The 21566-nt window shown below is 39.3% G+C and overlaps 1 protein-coding gene across 2 annotated transcripts in view; it reads right to left on the bottom strand.

The window, feature by feature from the left end:
* Positions 1-11042: 11042 nt before the first annotated feature.
* Positions 11043-21566, bottom strand: part of LOC117414989 (leucine-rich repeat and fibronectin type III domain-containing protein 1-like) — a 100516-nt gene continuing 89992 nt past the window's right edge. For both annotated transcript variants that reach the window (XM_059026673.1, XM_034024887.3), the window contains one exon: positions 11043-12737. In XM_059026673.1, coding sequence (XP_058882656.1) covers positions 11822-12737 — 916 coding nt within the window. In that variant the 3' untranslated portion in view covers positions 11043-11821. The remainder of the gene's footprint in view (positions 12738-21566) is intronic.

Here is a 21566-nt window from a genome sequence, read left to right as displayed (position 1 = left end):
AAGGATATATTTTGTATACCTCTGACAAGCCCTTGGATACTGATATCATTCTAAACTGTTTTGTGTCCATTATAAGCTTCACAGTTCTTAACTAGTACACGCACAGACATCTCTGAAGCAGTCTCATGCTTCCCATACAAATAGTCATACCATAACGCAACAGAGTTTAGCTGTTTCGCTGACATCAATGACTCTTATTCGTGTGAATGTCAAGCAGTGTGTATGCTGTCCGTTGCTAAGACAGCCAGAACAAATGTATGTCTACCAACCGCCACGTTTATATGTATTTGACTGATAATGCCGTTAAAGAATGCGTTTGATTTCATGCAGAGGACCACTGCTTCAGTACTTACAATGAAGAGGACACGTTGAGCCTGGCAATTTGAATTCCTCTCAAGGTCAGAGTAGCAGCAGAGTGGAAGTTTAACAACTGGAGGTTTTGTGCATTCATCTCCTGAACTGACATGCTGACCTGCTTTCAATAGAAATGTCCTTTCAATGATTCGGAGAACTGTTAAATAGAGGCAGTCCACACCTGCGGACAATGGAATTCCTCAGAAATCGTGGTGCTTGCAGGCTCCCGCGGACATCTGTTTAACATTCATTTTCATTTGTGTCCCATGGGATGTTACCATAGTAACAGAAAATAAAGTATGCATTTATTTATGTATTTATTAGTAACAATGGCATAGCTACAGTCAGTTTGGTGCGGACAGAAACCATGAAACCCCCCATTAAATTAAGGCAACCTGACTAAGAACATGCAATAAAACTACTGAAGTGTGAAATTTCTCCTTAAAAAAAAATACTTTTGTTTATATAATGGTAAATTGAGATGGCATGGGAATTGAAGATTATAAAAGCAGCATTTATGCAAATAAATGTTGAAGTAAATAAAATGCTTAGTACACATAGAAACACATGTGTCCCTTACGTTATGATGGCTGCAATTATTCCTAATGATTTCTGTTGCTGCAAAATATGTAAAACAACAGGGGAGGTCATATTTACAAATTTAAATGATGTAAGTATTTATATCCACTATTGTATATCAGGGGTGTCCAATCACGATCTTGGAGTAATTCCATTCCTGGTCTTTGTTCCAACCCTGTTCTAAATCGTTTAATTGAGCCAATTAAACCTCCATCCAGACCATAATTGTACCTGGAAAACCTGACGTGGAATAGCCCTCCAGTACCGTGATTAGCTCACCCCTGGTTCAGATCAATAAAAAAGTTATTATTTATTTATTTATTTATTTTAACTGGTCTTAACAGAGTCTGGTCCTAATGCTAATTCCCTGAAATGCATTTCCATGAAAAGTAAGAAATTATTTCTGAAACCTTTTCAGTAAAAGCTTTGTTTAGACAAATAATGCAAGTACTCCTCCTGTGGCATTAGCTTTGGGGAGTCACTTCAGCACAAACAATTCAGTCCTTGAATTACAAAAGCCTTTTCTTTGTAATGAATAGGTACATATTGTAATGACAACTGTTATGATGAAATTCAAGTAGTTAGAATCATTAGCTGCCTTATTAAAGAAAAAAGTGTTACAGCGCGTCACGCTACAGTACAATGCAGTCAAACAGACTATGCTAGCCAAGTAAATTGCTATTGAATATTACTGTGTTATTTAATGTTCTTTGTCCATACTTTTCTTCTGGAGACAAAAGTAAAAAAGGGAAAGTATTATTTGTAGCATTAAATGTTGATGAAATAAAATAGAGAGTAGTTATTCTGTCGTGTATGATAGCTGGCATTAGGCTTTACAATCCTAGTGATTACTTCAGATGACAGTTGATAAAATATAGATATAAAAGTATGCAGCTTGTCATCTGATATTATCAATTTTGCAACCTCATATAAAGGTTAGAAGCTTCCACTAGCCCTCACCCAGTCCTGGGTTTCAGACCTCCCCTTGTTCAGGTATAGTATTGAAATCGACAGCTGCCAGGAGTTTGAACAATCGGGCCCCTGCTAAATCTGCTCTGAAATAACTGGTCACACTTGATTAAGTCTCACCTGTAAGTCTGTAGGTTGATTATTAGGAGTTGTTCATGCAGCTAGAAGGGAAGGAACAATGGGGTTTCAGGCTTCTGAATCATTTAATTAACATACTTAATTGATGGTAGTGCAGGACTAGTGTGAGTTTTGAACCCTGTGATATTGTGTTTACGATAGTTTTTTGCAAAGATTCCTTTTTTAAAATTGGCACATGTAACAACTAACAATACATAACTCTTTCTAGTGGTTATGATCTTTAAAATAAGATGTAAAAAATAAAAGCGTCAACTCAAGAATGACGCACTCAGTAATGAATACCAAGCAATGCAGACCCTTTTCACTGGCTGTTATCCAGAGAATTTTTTTTTTTTTTTGAAGAGAAGATAGATTTAATTTTAAGCTTGGCTGAATGAAAAGATTAATTTTACAAATGCTCATTGTCTGTTTGTCCCAGACTTTTCAGGGCTGTACACAGGGACATATTTTTTTGGGAAATCTCTCAGATTCAGAGGCCTTATTCTCTGTTATTTTAGTTTTGTGTGATGAAAAGTATTGTATGGTTGGATTATTCAGCCAATTGCATATATATACACTACCGGTCAAAAGTTTGAGAACACCTCCATTTTTCCAGATTTTATTGAAATTTACACAGTTTAATGTCTCAATGTACTCTGAAATTAAAGCATAGAACAAATAAACAATTAGAGATAATAAAGAAATCATGGAATCGTTTTGTTTAATTTAATCTAAATTTTTGGCTCATCAAAGTAGCCACCTTTTGCAGATATAACAGCCGAACACACTCATGGCAAATGTGTTGCACTTGTAGGTTGCTTTGCTTTCACCCTTCTGTCCAGTTCATCCCAAACCAGCTTGATGGGGTTTAAGTCTGGAGACTGTGCTGGCCATTCCATGATTTGAAGCCTACCGTCTTGTTCTTTTCTTCTAAGGTAGTTCTGACATAGCCTGAAGGTATGTTTTGGGTCATTGTCTTGCTGTAGGATGAACCCCTGACCAACTAGGCGTATACCAGAGGGTATTGCATGGCACTGCAAAATGCTGTGGTAGCAGTTTTGGTTCAGGATGCCACTCACTCTGTGCAAGTCGCCGACTCTGGATCCAGCAAAAGAGCCCCAGACCATCACGCTTCCTCCTTCATGTTTGACAGTTGGTGTCACACACCGAGGAACCATCCTTTCGCCTACTTGACGGCGTACAAAAAACCTACGTGATGAACCGAAGATTTCAAATTTGGATTCATCGGTCCATAAGACCTTCTTCCAGTCTTCAGTAGTCCACTGGCAGTGCTTCATGGCCCAGGCAAGCCTCTTTTTCTTATTTTGCCATCTTAGCAATGGCTTTCTTACTGCCACTCGACCTGTCAAACCTGCAGCTCGAAGTCTTCTCTTCACAGTTGAAACTGAGACTTGTTTACTTCGACCAGTGTTAAGCTGTGCTTGAAGCTGTTGTCCTGTGAGCCACCTATCACACAAGCTGTTGACTCTCAGAAACTTGTCTTCTGATTCTGTTGTGGCTTTGGGTCTGCCAGACCTCTTCCTGTCAGAGTTTCTTCCAGTTTCCAAGTGCCTTTTGATGGTGTAGGAAACTGTACTCACTGACACCTTGGCTTTCGTTGCAATTTCTCTAAAGGAAAGACCTACACTTTTAAGGGTTTGTGGCAATGTGCCCCGCCCCTGTGTGCATATTATGTGTTGTATGTTGCGTGCGTGTGTTAATGTTGGTGTATAGTCATTGGTACACGGGATATAAATGGGTCTGTGTTTCATGTGTATTTAAAAAGTGTAGATTTGTAGATTTGTATATGTGCTGGTTAAATGTAATATGTGAGCACGGGGTTGCACAGAATTAATTCACGTGCTGGGATTCAAGTGAATAATTAATTAGTAATTGAATCCCAGCACACCAGTATATATAGAGACACGTAGCATTCACTCGAGGTTGGGTGTTCGGTGAGTGGAGAACGGGAGAGAGAGAAGGAGAAAAGTAAATATAAGTAAATAATAAGTGTTTTCACTCACCGTGTTTGTTCGTCTGTCTGTTTAAGTGTTTAGTACGTTTTGTTTGTCTATTTATTTTGGCACAAGTGCCGTGTCCTGTGTTTTTGTTGCAAACCTTTTATTTTCTGTTCTGTTTATTAATTGCTGAGCGAGGAGGTCTGGAGACCACCAACCCCAGCAGCAGTTTCGCTGCCGGAGATCGTGGGGGAGGTCCGGAGACCTGCTCCCACTGCAGCTTCTTCACTGCCGGCAGTACTGTGGTCGGAGCCCCACCAAGGGGAGCTACCGGCTACGAAGGAAGGGGGAGAGGTCAGGAGACCAGCATCCCCCGCAGCAATTTCGCTGCAAGCGTGGACTAGCAGGCTGTCAGCCGTGCCACTACCGGCAGGGGTGCTGACAGCATGGCCAGCCATGGGCCCACTGAAGCCTCCCTTCCCAGCCCGAGACTTTGTCCTGGACTGCTGGATTTTTAACGGGGGAGGTGGCCGTTGAGACCATGTGTGCTTTGCACAGGGGGGGGGGGGGGGGGGGGGTATATGTGGCAATGTGCCACGCCCCTGTGTGCATATTATGTGTTGTATGTTGCGTGCGTGTGTTAATGTTGGTGTATAGTCATTGGTACACGGGATATAAACGGGTCTGTGTTTCACGTGTATTTAAAAAGTGTAGATTTGTATTTAGGCATGAGGAGGGCACAAATCACTTCACGTGCTGGTTAAATGTAATATGTGAGCACGGGGTTGCACAGAATTAATTCACGTGCTGGGATTCAAGTGAATAATTAATTAGTAATTGAATCCCAGCACAACAGTATATATAGAGACACGTAGCATTCACTCGAGGTTGGGTGTTCGGTGAGTGGAGAACGGGAGAGAGAGAAGGAGAAAAGTAAATATAAGTAAATAATAAGTGTTTTCACTCACCGTGTTTGTTCGTCTGTCTGTTTAAGTGTTTAGTACGTTTTGTTTGTCTATTTATTTTGGCGCAAGTGCCGTGTCCTGTGTTTTTGTTGCAAACCTTTTATTTTCTGTTCTGTTTATTAAATGCTGAGCGAAAGCATTCGCTCAGCTTCACTAAACCACACCTCTCTGTCTGTTTATTTCCTGCTTCTGGTCTGACGCCACCCACTCCGGCCGTCTTTGTGACAGGGTTATAATGGTCTGTCTGTCTTCCTTTGTTAATTGCCTTTTTCTCGCCATTATGAGAGCAATATACTACTTCCTGCAGTACAATACTGTCCAAATAATGCTTAAGAGGGTGTAGTAACACAGTCTGTTCCAACACTGCTTTTATACAGACAGGGTTTGTAAGTAATCAACAAAAGTTGGGACACCTGTAGGAATTGTTAGCATCAACTTTCAAGGCTTAATTTACTTCCATTGCTGCAGAACAGCTGTAAGTTGTTAACCCATTACTTGTTCCCTGAAAAAGACCTTTTTGTATAACTCTGAAATGTACATTATTTTTCAGTTTTTGGTAACCTAAACCTTTTTTTTTTAACCTCTGTCAGTTTACCGCTTACCTTTGTACCATTTCAGGTTATTCACTGGACTTGAACTGCTTAAAATTCAATAAAAACTGGAAATATGGGGATGTTCTAAAACTTTTGACCGGTAGTGTATATCAGTTCACTTTGGTTTTATTTAGTGTCGGAAAAGATCAAGATTGAAACGTTGACTGGCTTCAGTTATGTTGCAGTTCTGTTACACTGTGAGGTGGATTAACATATCTCACCAGGAACTAGCTACCATACACAGCATATCCGCTTTGAGTAAATGCGTGTGTGTTTGTGTGTGTTTTAGTATTTTAAAGCATACAGTAAAATAACATACAGCAACAACTAAAGAAGTGATAACTCAAGTTATGAAAATGGATAAGCCATATAAATACAGAATAATCCAAGAATGTTCATGAAGTACTGTACTGCTGTGGCCAAACATTTTGCATCACCCTATAGAATGAACACATTTTGCTACTTAAAATTGAATGAAACCTGCTGAATAATGTTACATTAACATATTGAATTACATACCGCTTTGTAGTTTTCCATATGCTAAATGAAAAATTGATAACAATTAAAAAATATGACATTTCAAAATCTAATGCAAAATCCTGTAGTAAATTCTAACATTATATATTTAACACTTGATAAAACGAACGCTTATTGAGCAAGGATGTGATATCTACAAAGGGACAAGCTGGAGAAAGGGGTTAACTGTATAAAGATGTGTATGTTGGGGGGGGGGGGGGGGGAGTTGCTAGTTTGCCCACATATGTCTTGTTAATTTCCATCCCTCTTTGTTACCTTTCCATTCTTCTTTGCCTCTATTTGTTCCAGGTTCCTGCTCCAGTACTTAGTCTATCGGCTCTTCCTGCTTCCTCTCTGCTTTAATCCCCTGATTGATGATGGAATGCTTTGTCGCTTGGCTGTGTCACAGGCAAAGCTGAACCATTCCTCTTCTGACCCTCTCCTCTCCCTTGGACACTTCTTCCATCGATCTGCCCAGACCACAGTCAAAACTGAGCTGCCCTTGGCTCTGTCTAAATATGACTCAGTGTTTGGTTTGCCAGCTGTACTGTATTTTGATCCGTGACAATGACGTTTTGCTGGAAGTGTTTTGGGGTTCTATCTGCTGTATCAGGAAAAAGTTATAGCTTTCAAATTGAAAAGCTGAAATCGGCATTAGAAAAAAAAAATCAAATGGATACTTGATATCATTGTCTTAATATTTTATTTCTTACCTGTTTAATAACCTATGACTGTGTGTGTGTGTTCTCTGTCATCCTCAATTGTTGTTTTGGCTTTGATCATTTTTTACTTGGCTTACTAACTAATGTGATCATGACTCCTAAAAGCTGGATTTCTGAAGTGCTTTTAGAAATGATCAATAGGTGTGTGAAACAGTAATGTCTACCTCGTGTACTGTGACTTATAATGAAAACTCTTTCTACAGTATCACAGTTACAGAGGGGGTAGAAATATACTTCCATTAACACTTCAGAAATCCAGCTATTACAGTACTATCAAATAAGTAGAGGATACACCAAGAATGTTCATAGAGTACTGTAGTTATTCAACGAATGAGGTTGGGCAAATAACATTGGGTAATCTGGAACAATGCCACTTGCCTAGTCATTCTGTCTGTCATTGGATTTCAATTAATGCCAGATTAATTCCTAAATGACATCCAGTACAAGTTATACAATACTTAATTTCTCAGCACTTGTTGATAAATATATAGTAGCTAATTATTACAAAAAAGGGAGTCACTCTTCATATACTATATATTCCTGCTGTAGTCTGCTATGTCATCAAACTCAAGTGAAGTACACTCAGCAATAAGTGTTTCTTTGGGGAACTATTGATCTTTGCATAATGGACAGCTCACACAACCCTTACCGTCTCTTCAAATCAAGACTGAATTTCAAAATTGACTTGTTTGAATTTAGTTTCTGTAAAGACATGTTATTTTCAGACCTTTGATGGTTTAATCTCAAATATTCCCTCCTTTTATCTCCTGTTATTTGGCTTAAGGCTAGCCAGTGTTGTTTACCTTTACTGGCGTTACATCCTTGTGTTTCTATTGTTTTATCGTCTTGCTCAAGGCTATATAGTGCAGCCTGTTTTATTTTTATTTATTTTTGTTCTTGTAAAGCACCTTGCTCTGACTTTGGTCATGAACAGCACTTCATAAATCTCAGCTTGCTGTTTTTATTGAAAGGTTCAGCCTAGAGGCACTATTTTTATTTGTCTGAGTCATTTTGTATATTTCTGATAGCAACACGTTTAAAACAAATGGAGCTTGGAGAGTGCGCAAAGTTTATTTCTAATTAAATAAACTGTTGTTTAAATAAAATTGTTTTACTTGGGAACAAATTGTTTATTTACAGAAGTTTATTGTTATGTTTACTTTTTTCCCAGTGCTATCAAAGAAAACAAGCAAAGGCAAGACCTCTTATTTTTTAATTGTAGCACAATGAAAACTAATATAGTATAATACACTGTGGTAATGCAGTGTAGCAACTTAGCACCATGATTTAATATCTGGACCACTATGCAACATGTATCCCAATCCACTGAGTTTCCATTGCTGGTAAAGCTGTGGTCCATTTATGGTTGTGTTGGGGTTACTCCAAGGTGTTGCACTGGTTTTGCAATGGTATCCCAATGGTGTATTTAAAACTTTTCTGTAAGGTGTAGATATGGAGGTTGTGACCTCAATCTTGGATTCTTTAGCAGAAGTCTCTAGAGTTCTACACTGTTTTTCCACCTTTCACCCCCTGTGTTTGATCTAAGAAATCCTTTATGCTTTTAAATAAATAATTCAACAAATTATTTTGAAGATGTTTGCACTTGGAGGAATGCATACCGTGATTTTACCAAATTGAATGTGATAACTTATAATATATGCATGGGCAAAAATAAATCCCTTTGAATTGTTGAAGGGAATGGGGGGCTTTGATCTCCACAGCAGGCTGCATGATTGGGAAGAGATGTTGACACAAACTGACCTAAAGGCTACGGTTATTTCGGAAGTGATTTTACTGTAGTGATGAACCCTGTTGTGGACCACGTATTATATTAACTCTTCATCTACTGGGTATTTTTTTTTACGCCTAAGTATGCCTACATGAAGGAAATTGTACCTCCCAGTACGTTCATTAAGTGTTAATGTTATCCTCTTCATGAAATTGTTAAAAAGAGTGAGCACAGTATCAAGGTATTTTGGTAACACTTTACATTGAGTCTCTAATTACTGTGAAACCTAACCCTACTAATCAGAATTGTGTACTTGCATATATCGTGAAAAGAGATTTGCACATTAAGTACATTGTAACTGTGCATAATAACATTGTAATTATGTGTTAGTTCACATACATTACCTAAATAGCTTCTATGCAAATAAACAGTGATACAAGTCAGTAGGGCACAGCTAGGGAATAGCTGCCTGTGCTGAGAAAATAGGGTAAACCTTACTTGGGATCTATGGGAATCACAATGTGACGCTGATAACATCAGAAGATTTCCATTTATTAAAATAAAAACGGGGGGGGGGGGGGCAGGATTAAAAAATATATTTGGTATTCTAATTTTAATTGTTGGTTTTCGTGCTTATTATCACTATAATTAGTATCATTATTATTATATCTCGAATGCAGTTTCCATGGCAACCAGTTCTGAACCAATGAGAGATACAAAAAATTTCAAGGACAGGCCTGTGTGTTCTACATGGAAGTCTAAGAAACAAACAAGCGACAAAGATTGGGAAAACTGCTACATTTCGTGATTCATTAAGTATGTATTATTTTTAATGGATTTAAGTGCACATATAAGGTACTGTATTGTTAGCCTTGGAAACTCACAGAGTAGAGGTTGTACAAACATTGGCACTTTGAGCTTCCAAACATTGCCTGAAGTCTGCCCACGGACAGGAGGGAAGATCCTTTATATTTGGACGCGACAGAGCAGTTCAGTCTCCATGTCTCAATCCTGCCCTGAACTAAAGGGAGCACCCTTCCTCTTAGGGGGTGAGGGAGGGAGCAGTTCAGTCTCCATGCCTCAAGCCTGCCCTGAACTGGAGGGAGCACCCTTTCTCTTTGGGGGTGAGGGAATTCAGTCTCCAAGCCTGCCCTGGACTAATGAATGACCTTTCTATTAGTTATAGCTCAGTCTCCATGTCTCAAGCCTGCTTTGGACTTGATATCCCTTTCTCTTAATCTCACTATATTTGTAATGACAAACGGCAAGCATGCTAAATTGTGTATTGGTTGCGCTACAGTCAAGTTACATATTTTTCTTGTTGTGATCTAATATAGGTTTGAATGAAGACATCCGCAGACTAATGCATTAAACCCCTACAATTGGAATTCAATGCCAAAAAATATGAGCTTCTATATTTAATTCATGTCCTGAATCCTACAACTGCATTATCATAGTCTGTGGGCTCATGACAACGCAATTCGATTTTTTAAACCACTTGACATCCAATAATTGAAGCCTCGCCGTGATGTGGAGGCAGACAAATAAACCTCCCACATGCCAAAAACAATTGGCTTTCCTTTATAAATACCTGCTATGGATGAGTCTTACCTTTTGTCTGTGTTTTTTTGCTCCTCCAACAGCTCAGCAACTGTGTTTTTCCTCTGAAGGCAGGGTTGTAGGGACTCCTAACGATTGGCTTAGGAGGTCTGGCAAACTGTCAAGCCTCATCTCTCTGAGGGCATCTCGATGCTAGGACAGAAGGAACCCCTGGACCAAAAACTTTTATGTGCAGTTTAAATCAGTAAGACTTTAAAACAGAGGTGTCCAGTCACAGTCCTGGAGAGCCATTCCACTCCAGGTTTAACAATTAAAATGAGATCATTGACTACTTTATGGTTTGCATGCAGGATTGGTTCAATTAAACAATAAGGAAGGAACAAAGGCTAGGAGAGAAAGGGCACAACTTTGACCCCAGCTTAATGGCTCTGATTTAGGGACATAGGTGGTGGTGTTAATAGTGACAATAACCCCTGCTGTAGGTTTCAGATATTGACATTCAGCTTCCCTTTGATAGCTCTGCACAGCCACACTGAAGGATGCATTTTCAAATTAAATATGAAGTTCCCTATTCTTTTCCTGGACCAGTTTGACCCGCTCCTCAAACAGTGCCCTGGGCCACTGATCTAAAACAACCAATTTAATAATTGGCAGCAGTGTGGAGTAGTGGTTAGGGCTCTGGACTCTTGACCGGAGGGTCATGGGTTCAATCCCCGGTGGGGACAATGCTGCTGTACCCTTGAGCAAGGTACTTTACCTAGATTGCTCCAGTAAAAACCCAACTGTATAAATGGGTAATTGTATGTAAAAATAATGTGATATCTTGTAAGTCGCCCTGGATAAGGGCGTCTGCTAAGAAATAAATTATATAATAACCAACATACCACCAACTGTGACCAGCATACACCAGTACTGATAATTGCTGGACTTTCCCTCCTAACTTACGAGTCATAAATGAGATATGGAAAGCAAAGAAAGATGACAAGAAGACCATGTTAACCCACACAAAAGCTTTAATACCATCTTCCAAGGTACTGGTGGTCCAAACGTTGAGATATTAAAGAAAGGGAACATGTGATGGCACAGGTTTTTAATGTAAAAACTTGTGGTCAACATTTAAATGGTTTTATTTATTTATTTATTTATTTATTTATTTATTTATTTATTTAAAGTCATGTGCCTTATATATTTAATACACATACACAGATTTTTTTTTTCTTTTATCTAGGCCAGCCAGATACAATAAATATTAATAACATCATACAGTCTATACTTGGGAACAAAGTATCTAATATTCATCTCAGTTCCCTCTCCTTGTTAACAGATATTTTTACTAGTATGTGTATATATTTTTGTATAGACTGGGTGTGATACAAGTCTGTGGTATCTTGTGTCTTCTGTGCATGAGTCCTCCACTCCAGAATCTGGAAGCAAGTGGAAACAGTCCTGCTTTTTGATACATAAAAGGGGAAATGATCATACAGCACTTTCCATTTATCCAACATCATGGTGTATATATAAAAACAAACCGACATCTCACAAATCCAAAAGCACTGTTGTTCCGTAAAAGACAATAAAACTGTAAAAATAAAACAAAAGAGAAAAGACACACCAAATAATGAATAATAAAAACAAAGAAACTTAGCTAGCAGCATCCCCCATTGGTACATTGTTTTAATAAGGCACTGCTGCATTAGAGAGTAACCGCTTCTTCTCAGCTCCTGGGGAGTTCTATCTCAGTCCGAGATCTCACACTGCCTCAAACCGTGCTTTCCAACATCCACTCTGTGCTGCTAAAGATCACCCTCCGGTTCCCTAAAGGAGAAGCCACGTCCACGTTTAGCTGGGTAGAGGACATGTGTCTCCTTGTCCTTGCCCTTCTGGGGTAACTGTTACTCTGAAACAACGAGTAGTCCCCATCGAAGGAGAACCTGTGCCGAGTTCTTGCAATGTTGCTAGGAAGGAGGCCAATGCTACCCAGGGTGCTCTTTTTATCCCTAAGCTTGGGTGCCTCTTTGTTGCCGTTAGAGGAACCTATCAAGCAGAGTGATATGGTGGAACCTGCTACGCTGCTGTCTGTCTGGGCATCCTCTGAAGACAGGACAGCTGCCGCTTGCTGGAGGTCTACGCTGGTCTGGGTCTGCGGCCTTTCTATTGGAATCAGAGACAGCTGGACCTCAGTGATGACAGTGTGGCTGGGCTGGGGAGCCTCTGGTTTCTCGCAATCCACTTTCAAGACCAGAGCCTTGCAGTCTTTGTTGGCAGCCTCCTTGGCCCAGATCTCATTTTTCTCCTCTGCTTGCTTGGAGGAGGAACACTGCATGGCGGGCTGGTTGCTGCTGGTCTGGGAGTAGACGTTGCTCACTTTGGCTAAGGTGTAGTCGTCTTGGTTGTTGTAGACCTTGTAACGGATCATCAGAATGATGATGAAGACAAGGACGGAAGCCACTATGATGCCTCCAATGATGATGATCATCGTTCCTCCAAGGAACTGGCTGTGGATGAACTTGCACTGGCTGTTCTCGCTGGCTGTGGAGAACTGGACACAGCCCACCACTCTGGTGGCTGTCAGAGAGGTGATCCCGTCATCATAGACAGCTAGGACACAGAGGTCATAGTCCCGACCTCCTGCTAAGTCATTCACTAAGAAGGTCTTGCTAGTTGATGGAATCATTCTGGAAAGCACAACAGAAAATAAGATTAGGATGTACAGGTATGTCTTTTTGTTGTGTGTAGGAGATTGTTTACTCATAGATGTGTTTAAATATCTGCCAGCATGAAACAGTTTTACGTCATATAAATTGGTAAATATCAGGGTTGGGGTCAATTCCTGTTATTTTTATTTTTTTTATTTAGTCATTGTCAATGTTTTACCCCGTTTTTTATGCCCAGTTATTATTTGTATCCCGGGCCACCACTAGCAACCCCCTGCCGACTCGGGAAACAGAATTGAACACGCGTCCTCCGAAACGTGCTCCTGCCAATCCGTCATTTTTTACACTGCGGATCCACAGTGAGGCCGCCAGACCTATAGTGCCAGAGAAAAATACAGATCTGGCGGCTCCACTGCAGAATCGCAGGTGCCCTACTCAGCGCCGCCCCTAGGAACCCCTGGTTACGGTCGGCTGTGACATAGCCTGGATTCGAACCTGCGATCTCCAGGCTATAGGGCGCATCCTGCACTCCACGCAGAGCGCTTTTACTGGATGCGCCACTCAGGAGCCCCCAATTCCTGTTTTGCAACCTCAATTCCATTTCCAATTCCTTTTTAAAATCAATTCCCAACCGTCAACACATCATTGATCAAAATTCCAATTAGCTTTGGCAACAAATCACTCTTAGTCACTTAAATTGGCTTCAAATCCCTTTAAAAACAGTTGAACAACCACAACAATTGAATGAATTGGAATTGGAATTGGAATACAGGACCCCAACCCTGGTAAATAGAAATAATTTAATGACAACGCCATTAATTAAAATTGATTCAGAATTTATGTCCTGTGCTGAAACTCAGTTTCACTCCCATGGTCTAGCTACAATATGCTACACAGGAAGTGAAAAGATACCAGGATATATCTGTGTATCCTTCATGGATGAATGGCCTTGTTTTGTTTGTAAATTTTCTTCTGTCCTTAATACTGCACATGACAATAGAAGGTTCTGGATCTTTAAGATCTTCGTTAGCATTCTTAGTATGCACACGCACGTTTCCTTCAATCGATGTTTCTTATTGAGACGGATTCACTATGAATACATCACTTCTCGGTATTCCCTACTACACTTTTAAATAATCAATTTACCCTGTGGGTTAACATGTCCCAGATTCTCCCATAAGTTGGTTGTTGTCTACCCAACCTTTTTTAGCGTCCGTGAACTGACAAGGTCAAAAATTAATGTGCTATGCCATAAGGCAAAGGTTAACGTTGCATCTAATCTTAGAAAAACAATAATAAAGAGATGAAACAACAAAGTCAAAGAATGGACATTCTGTTTTGCTAGAAGCGACCTCCTCGGGAGCCGAGACAGGAGAAAGCGCCTAAACAACCATGGGAACAACTAAGAAGTATTTATTTCTCAAGTCTTTTATATTTGTAAAACATATTCTTCAGAGCTCCTTTATGATGCCCCCTAGGTGGCTGAATAAATCATGCATTTTCTCGCTCTGCTTTTTCTTAAAACTTGTGGTTAACACTAACAGAAAATTCAATAATTTTATTTCCCACCATGGAATGCTTATTTAAAAAATAAATAAAAAAAACTCTTTTCTGCACACTGCAATATTAACCTTTGTAACGGTGCTTGTGCCCCATATGTTTGTATAAATATATTTAAGAATGTTGAAAATATTAGCAGTATTCACATGACCCATTCTTATATTACTTTGCTTCTCCGAGCTGAAACAGGTTGCATATGGTGTTCATACCCCTGTGCTGCTGCAGGTAGTAGCGTGGGTAACACTTTACATTAAGTATCTCTAATTACTGTGCATTTACATAGTAGTTACTTAGTAAATGCATGTGTACTTAGACATAATTACAATGTTATTATGCATAGTTAAAATGTACTTAGTGTGTAAATATTTTTGCACGACATAACCCTTACCCTAACTCTAAATGTTTATGTGGTACCAACTCAAATTTATTGAATGATATTGACAATTGGGGGACCTGCAGGTGTATTAATTTCTAATCAGTCACCAAACAAATCTGAACATAATAACCTATACCATTTACAGACATGCTGAATATGTGTACAAACTTTTCAAAGCACAGACGTTTTATTTGTAATGAAAAGTTCAACGAACATTGGTAGGGGACAAAATGGATATGAAAACAAAACAAAAAACAGAACTATAATGTTGAGTTACTGATTTTTCCAAGCTAAAACCTAAATTACTAATAAGGGTTACATAGGCCCCAACTGTAGCTGGAAGAAAAAAGTAAATAAAATGCTGACATAAAACTATAACAAAAACACCCACTGCTATCAAAAAGCATCGAAGCAAAATATGTCAGTGGAAATGTCAGCATATGACAGGGAAGAATGGAGCTCTCCACATTTCAGTATACTTAAAGCAAATGTTAAACTAAGAGGTGGCATTGGGCCACTGGCGAAATAATGTTTGGAACCAACTTTTTATTATTTGTTTATTTAGCAGATGCCTGTATCCAAGGTGACTTACAGAGTAGGGTGTGTGAACTATGCATCAACTGCAGAGTCACTTACAAAAACGTCTCACCCAAAAGACGGAGCACAAAGAGGTCAAGTGACTTGCTCAGGGTCACACAGTGAATCAATGAGTGAGCAGGGATTTGAACCGGGGACCTCCTGGTTACAAGCCCTTTTCTTTAACCACTGGACCACACAGCCAAATAGCCACGGGAAAAACGCAAATGTGAAATGTTTAAATGCACATGGCATTCAGGGTGTGACGTCCTTTTCAAGAAACAAAAATACTTTTTAAACAATACTGAAACAATATGTAATCTTTAAATTCATAAACAGGTCAAATGTATTTAGCTATAGGGGTACAAATAAATCCAGTGGTCTAAAATATATCTCTGGCTAATGGGCTTGATTTTAGGCTCTTTACTACCACACCTGTGTAGACCGTTTCATGGTTAATCTTTGATCAGTTCAAGCCCCTTGCTTCAGTGTGGGGAGAAGGATTCAGATGTAAGCTACAAGCGCTTTTATTTTCTTTCCTAGTTGGTGGCACTCTGTTATATATGGGATTTTCCAGTCTCTGAACCTCTAACCCAATGGTTCTCAACCCTGGTCCTGGGGACCCAAGGTCCTGCTGGTCTTTGTTCCACTCGAGCTCTCAATTGCTTAATTGAACCCTTAATGGAACTAATATGCCTTATCACAGCTTTTTAATTATTTTAAACAGTTGGAGATTTCATGTTAAATATAAAATTATATAAGGAACTTGAAATCTCTAACTTTTTGTAAGCTAAACTGTTTAAAAAGTCAAATTAAGCAAATTATTAGTTCAATTAAGGTTGAATTAAGTAATTGAGAGATCGGTTGGATCAAAAACATGCAGGACAGTGGATCCCCAGGACCAGGATTGAGAACCACTGTTCCAACCACACACTAAAAATACCCCTGAATTTGAATATTTGTCAATGAAATATATGCTTTATTACAGTTGACCTACCGTAAAACAGAGTATTTGTACCGTTAGGGTCTATTATTATTATCATTATTATTATTATTATTATTATTATTATTATTATTATTATTATTATTAACTGATGAGGGAGAGATAAATAGATGTTCTGATAGATTTTTTGGATGGTTGTAGTGTTTAAATATAATGTTTTAAGTTTAAATATACAAATAATACTATATTCAGGTTTGAATTTTGTATTTTGGTAAATTGATAGGAAGTTGGTTTCTTATTAGGCCAGAAATATCCTTTTTTTTTTTTTTTCCCTGGCAATGGCTCCCTTTTCCAGACAAAAGATAATAAGGATTGTGATCGAAATGCCTCGTAATATTAGGGACTGTTGGCATATGGGCGTTGGCTTAGGCCACTCGTGTCAAACTGAGTTTCTAGAACTGAGTGACGATACAAAGGGCATTTCTTTTTAAAGCTACCCGACCCATATACCTTAAATCCACAAGCACCCACTAAAAACACCCTTATGTACTGTAGTTAAGATGGCCAAGAATACCCTATTTGTGAGATTTTTTTTTTTTTTTTATGAGGGGTGACGGAATGGATGACAGAAACCCTTGTATGTATCAAAAGGGACTGAGAGATGAAGTGGGTTGCGATGTTGCAGACACCAGTGCATTATGCTAATTAATCAATGGGGCTTTGGTTCTGCAGCATCTGGGTCACAGGGGAGCTGATCTGTGATTGCCTTAATTCTTCGCTGTGCAGTATGGATGACAAGGACGTCGAAAATGATGCATAGTGTAATAAATCAGGCCGCTTTGATATGATACTCAAAGTCAGGATGTCATTTAAATACCTTTTCCTTTGCTTTCTTGGTAACACTTTAGTTTAGGTATAAACAATAGCAAAAAAATAAAACAGAAGTGTATAATAACTGCATTGTAAAAGCATAGCAGCCCCATAGAACTGGTTGGACAGACAGGTATAGAAAGACAAACAGACCTAAAAAGAGTAGGCAGACAGACTATATCCGTTATAACTGATTACACCATGTAACAATTTTTTTTTTTTTTTTTTTGGTTCCTGGGTAGTAAGTGTTATTTCCTAATTGCGTATGCCTCAAAAGTATAGAAAATGGCTATTATTCCCCACAAACTTTGCTTTTGTGACCAGGACAGTGATATTTTGAAATTTACCTATTTCCAGAACATTCCAGATAGATTCAGTGCTGAGTAAACTTGGAGTAACGTCCAGCTGCCTAAGTGGATACATATCTGCATTTTTCTGAGATGGCATCAAGGTCATAGGAGACTTCAAAATGGTGGCATTCCTGATGGGTCTCCAAGGCGGTTTTACCAAGTTTCCCTGCTATCTTTGCCTTTGGGACAGCAGGGACACCAAGGCGCACTACCACAGGCGGGACTGGCCACAGCGGACCGAGTTCTCTGTGGGCAGGAACAACGTCAAGTGGGAGCCACTGGTGGACCCCCGGAAGGTGCTGATGCCACCACTGCACATCAAATTGGGCCTTATGAAACAATTTGTCAGAGCTCTAGATAAGGAGTCGGCAGCCTTCAAGTACCTTCAAGACTTCTTCCCTAAGCTGTCTGAGGCAAAGGTCAAAGCCGGTGTGTTCATCGGACCACAGATAAAGAAGATCCTGGAGTGCAATGAATTCCCCAAGAAGCTCACTAGTAAGGAGAAAGCGGCTTGGAACAGCTTTGTTGCAGTGGTTCGGGGCTTCCTGGGCAATCACAAGGCCGAAAACTATGTGGCGCTGGTTGAGACTCTGGTGAAGAACTATGGCACAATGGGCTGTAGGATGTCCCTCAAAGTCCATATCCTTGATGCTTATCTTGATAAATTCAAGGAGAACATGGGAGCGTACTCGGAGGAGCAAGGCGAGCGCTTCCACTGGACTTTGAACGCCGCTACCAAGGACAGTATAACGAGAACATGATGGGAGACTACATTTGGGGGCTGATTCGTGAAAGTGATTTACAGTATAATCGTAAATCTCAAAAAACTACTCACTTCTAAATCTTTTGTAGTCATTTTTGTATTACTTTAGTATAAATACATGTTAATTTGGATTCATATGTTGTTTTTTTCTGACTTTATGTGAATGAAAAGACACAAATTCGCCCGTTTTCTCATTAGAAATAGGTAAATTTCAAAATATCACTGTCCTGGTCACAAAAGCAAAGTTTGTGGGGAATAATAGCCATTTTCTATACTTTTGAGGCATAAGCAATTAGGAAATAACACTTACTACCCAGGAACAAAAATTGTGTTACATAGTGTTATAAACAATAGCAAAAGTGTATAATAATAGTCTTTATTTCTAATCGTATTCTAGAATTGTTAATAGCTTAATTAATATCATGTTTATCATCACTTATAAGGGATACCTAAACTAGTTACTGCTTTCTTAACATAACATTTTAAGTACCCAGTGGTATATTGTACCCCTTTTTGTTCCCAATGTGAAATTTCCAATATGAATATCACCTCATTGTGACAAAGTTGTTTGTGGTAAGTGTAACCCTTAAATTTTTCTTTATTCAAAAATGTATTTTGATGCCTGTGGCGGAGTGTCGCGCCCCTATTTATTATTATTTGTATTTTTGTTTGCGGCACGGATAAAATCGCCGCGTCTTTTATTATTATATTTAAAAACCCCGTGAGGATGCATGGCTGATCAGCTACTGATTATTTAACTAGCTGACAGTCATGCATCCTTACCAAACGCGTGCAGACTCTGGCCGAGGGGTAATTAGATAATTAACAACCAGTTAATCCCTCGGCCAGAGTATATAAACCTGCAGCTCTCTGCACTCAGGGAAGTGTAGAGAGAAGAGTACGGGAAAGCGGAGAGAGAGAGCGCGAGAGCATATAAAATTAACAATTGCTATATTTGCTATATATTGCTATATATTTGTTTGGCCTTAGCGCCTTTTTGTTTTGTGTTTCGTGTTTTGTTTAAATCTTTTGTTTTGTTTATTAAACACGCTGAGTGCCATTGCACTCAGCTTCACCCGCCCATCCACTGTTTGGTTTCAGTTACTTCCTGGTCTGTGACGTCATCAACCTCACCACTGCGAGCCAGCCTTGTGACAATGCCTCAGTTATTTTATTATCTAAAAGTGAAGTGTTTTGGAGGTACAAATTATTTCAGGCAAATTGTGGGGGGTCCCCGCAACCTTTCTGGGGACCTTTTTGATAATTAACCCTATTGTGGTCCTTTTGTGCTGCACTGATCTGGATGCCTAATGTGAACAATGTCTCAGATTTAAACGTAAAGCAAGCCTGGAGTACTTTACTCCATTCATTTTTCCCCTAATGTAAGGGTAGCCCTGGCCACAGGCAACATGCAAAATTATCCCTACACTTAGATTTCCTTTATTATTAAAAAACTGGATGCGCTGTCAGACTCCACGTCCTCAGATAAGAACGCCAGCTTCTGTTCGCCCGTGTCCTCAGAGGTGGCGATGGACAGCATGTGGAAAATCTGCGCTCGTAGCCCCCTGGGACCCCAAGGGGACAGGTGTGGCAGGTGATGCTGAACGTTCCTGCAGTAATTCTGCGAGAACAGTTCCTAGGTTCCTCCACAAAGTTGCGGGATAGCCACTTCGCCAGTGTGCGCTTTGGCAAAAGGTGCACAAAACTTGCAGAAGCGAATACGGGTCCACGTGGGGCACAAGGCCACAATGGGACATAAGAAGCAACAGTGCACAAACTATGCATAAATAGTAAAAACTATTACAGCGATTATATTAATATCACATATCATTTGTGTAAAAACACAATAAATGCTAAATATATAGCAGATAGAATTAACAAGTACTTAAAAATCTCTTCCATCAGGTCAGTCTTGAAAGGACAAATGGTGTTTATTCCGATCCACTGAAGCAGAGACCATGTAGCCTTTTACATGGCACAAATCAGGCAGATGTAATTGAGCCTCCAGGAAAGCAAAGCACTTCAAAGGCAATTCTCTCCTCTGTTCAGGAATATACCCACTCACTGAGTGGATCTGTGGCTGGGGGCTAATTTAAGAATGTGTAGGAGAGAATAGGAAGACAGTAGGCCAAATGAGGTTAAACATATAGAGCTGAGCCTGCCCTGAACCCACATTTTTTTTGGTATTAGTATCGCCTTAACAGATTATTCAGATAACATTCAAATATAATCAGTTATTTAGCTGCTTCTTTTGAACTCACTAGACAAAGAAAATGCACTGGGCTACCTGTGTGAAAAACGCCATCACTATGTTAATGTTGACAACTAGACCCAGGCAACAGTTGCAACTCAATTTCATTTAGCGGTTTTACTAAAATGTGAAAAGATGTTATTGAAGCTTATGAAGTTTTTATCTTGGAAAGACTTAAAGAAATGTTTCTTGTTTCCGCATTGATGGATTTCCATGAATTTAATGCAGCTCTGGCTAAAATGCTTGTGTAAGATGTTTAGTAGCTTGGAATTTATGACAGTACAAATTAGTGTTACTGGGCAATAAGAACAACATCTTGTCTTGATCCAAGAAATTAAAAAAACCCTCAGTCTGTGCAGTGCAGTATGTGTGTGTGGGTGGGTGTATGTCTAGGGAAGTTTGGATCACATACATTTCCGATGAGCCAGTCAGCACTGAGGGTTGTCACATTTCATTGGGTTGCTTAGCAACCCACCCATGCTCCATACTGTGTCAAGTCTCACAGCCCTATCCTGTTTTAATTATGTTGTTTTTCTTTTTACTACCTGAGCTCCACAACTTGGAAACCTACATGCCAAGTTATAAAGTAATTATGGTAACACTTTACATTAAGTGTCTCTAATTAGTTTGCATTCACATAGCAGTTACTTACACATAAATACAATGTTATTATGCATACTTACAATATACCTGTACATAATGTATAAATTTCTTTGCTTGATATAACCCAAACCCTACAAACTAACCCGTATTTAACACACTGAAGCCTGGCATTTTCTTAGAGCAATGAATAGGCTACAAACGAGATTGATGTTTTCCATCCAGTAAGCAGTTTGTCCTGTTCAGATGAGTTTACAATGCAATTTAATGCATTCTTTACAAATAACAAAATACTTAAATTACGTAATTATTGGATAATTAAACATATACTTTTTATTATTATTACCACTGGCTTAAATACATGTTCCTAAATGCAGAAATTATGCTAGGACATGATACCGTCTGGTCTGAGGCATGTGTTAATTATGATGCCGGTAAGGGTCAAGTAACGGCACAATACAGATTTATGAATCAGCTGAATAATATGCTAATCAGAAAATTGGTCTATAAGGGCACGTTATTCTAACGTTGCAATGAGTGATGTTTGACGGTAAATGGCGT

The sequence above is a fragment of the Acipenser ruthenus genome, chromosome 7 (assembly GCF_902713425.1).
Source record: "Acipenser ruthenus chromosome 7, fAciRut3.2 maternal haplotype, whole genome shotgun sequence".
Lineage (NCBI taxonomy): Eukaryota > Metazoa > Chordata > Actinopteri > Acipenseriformes > Acipenseridae > Acipenser > Acipenser ruthenus.
The sequence above is the reverse complement of the archived record's forward strand: the minus strand, read 5'-3'. Positions and strand labels throughout refer to the sequence as shown.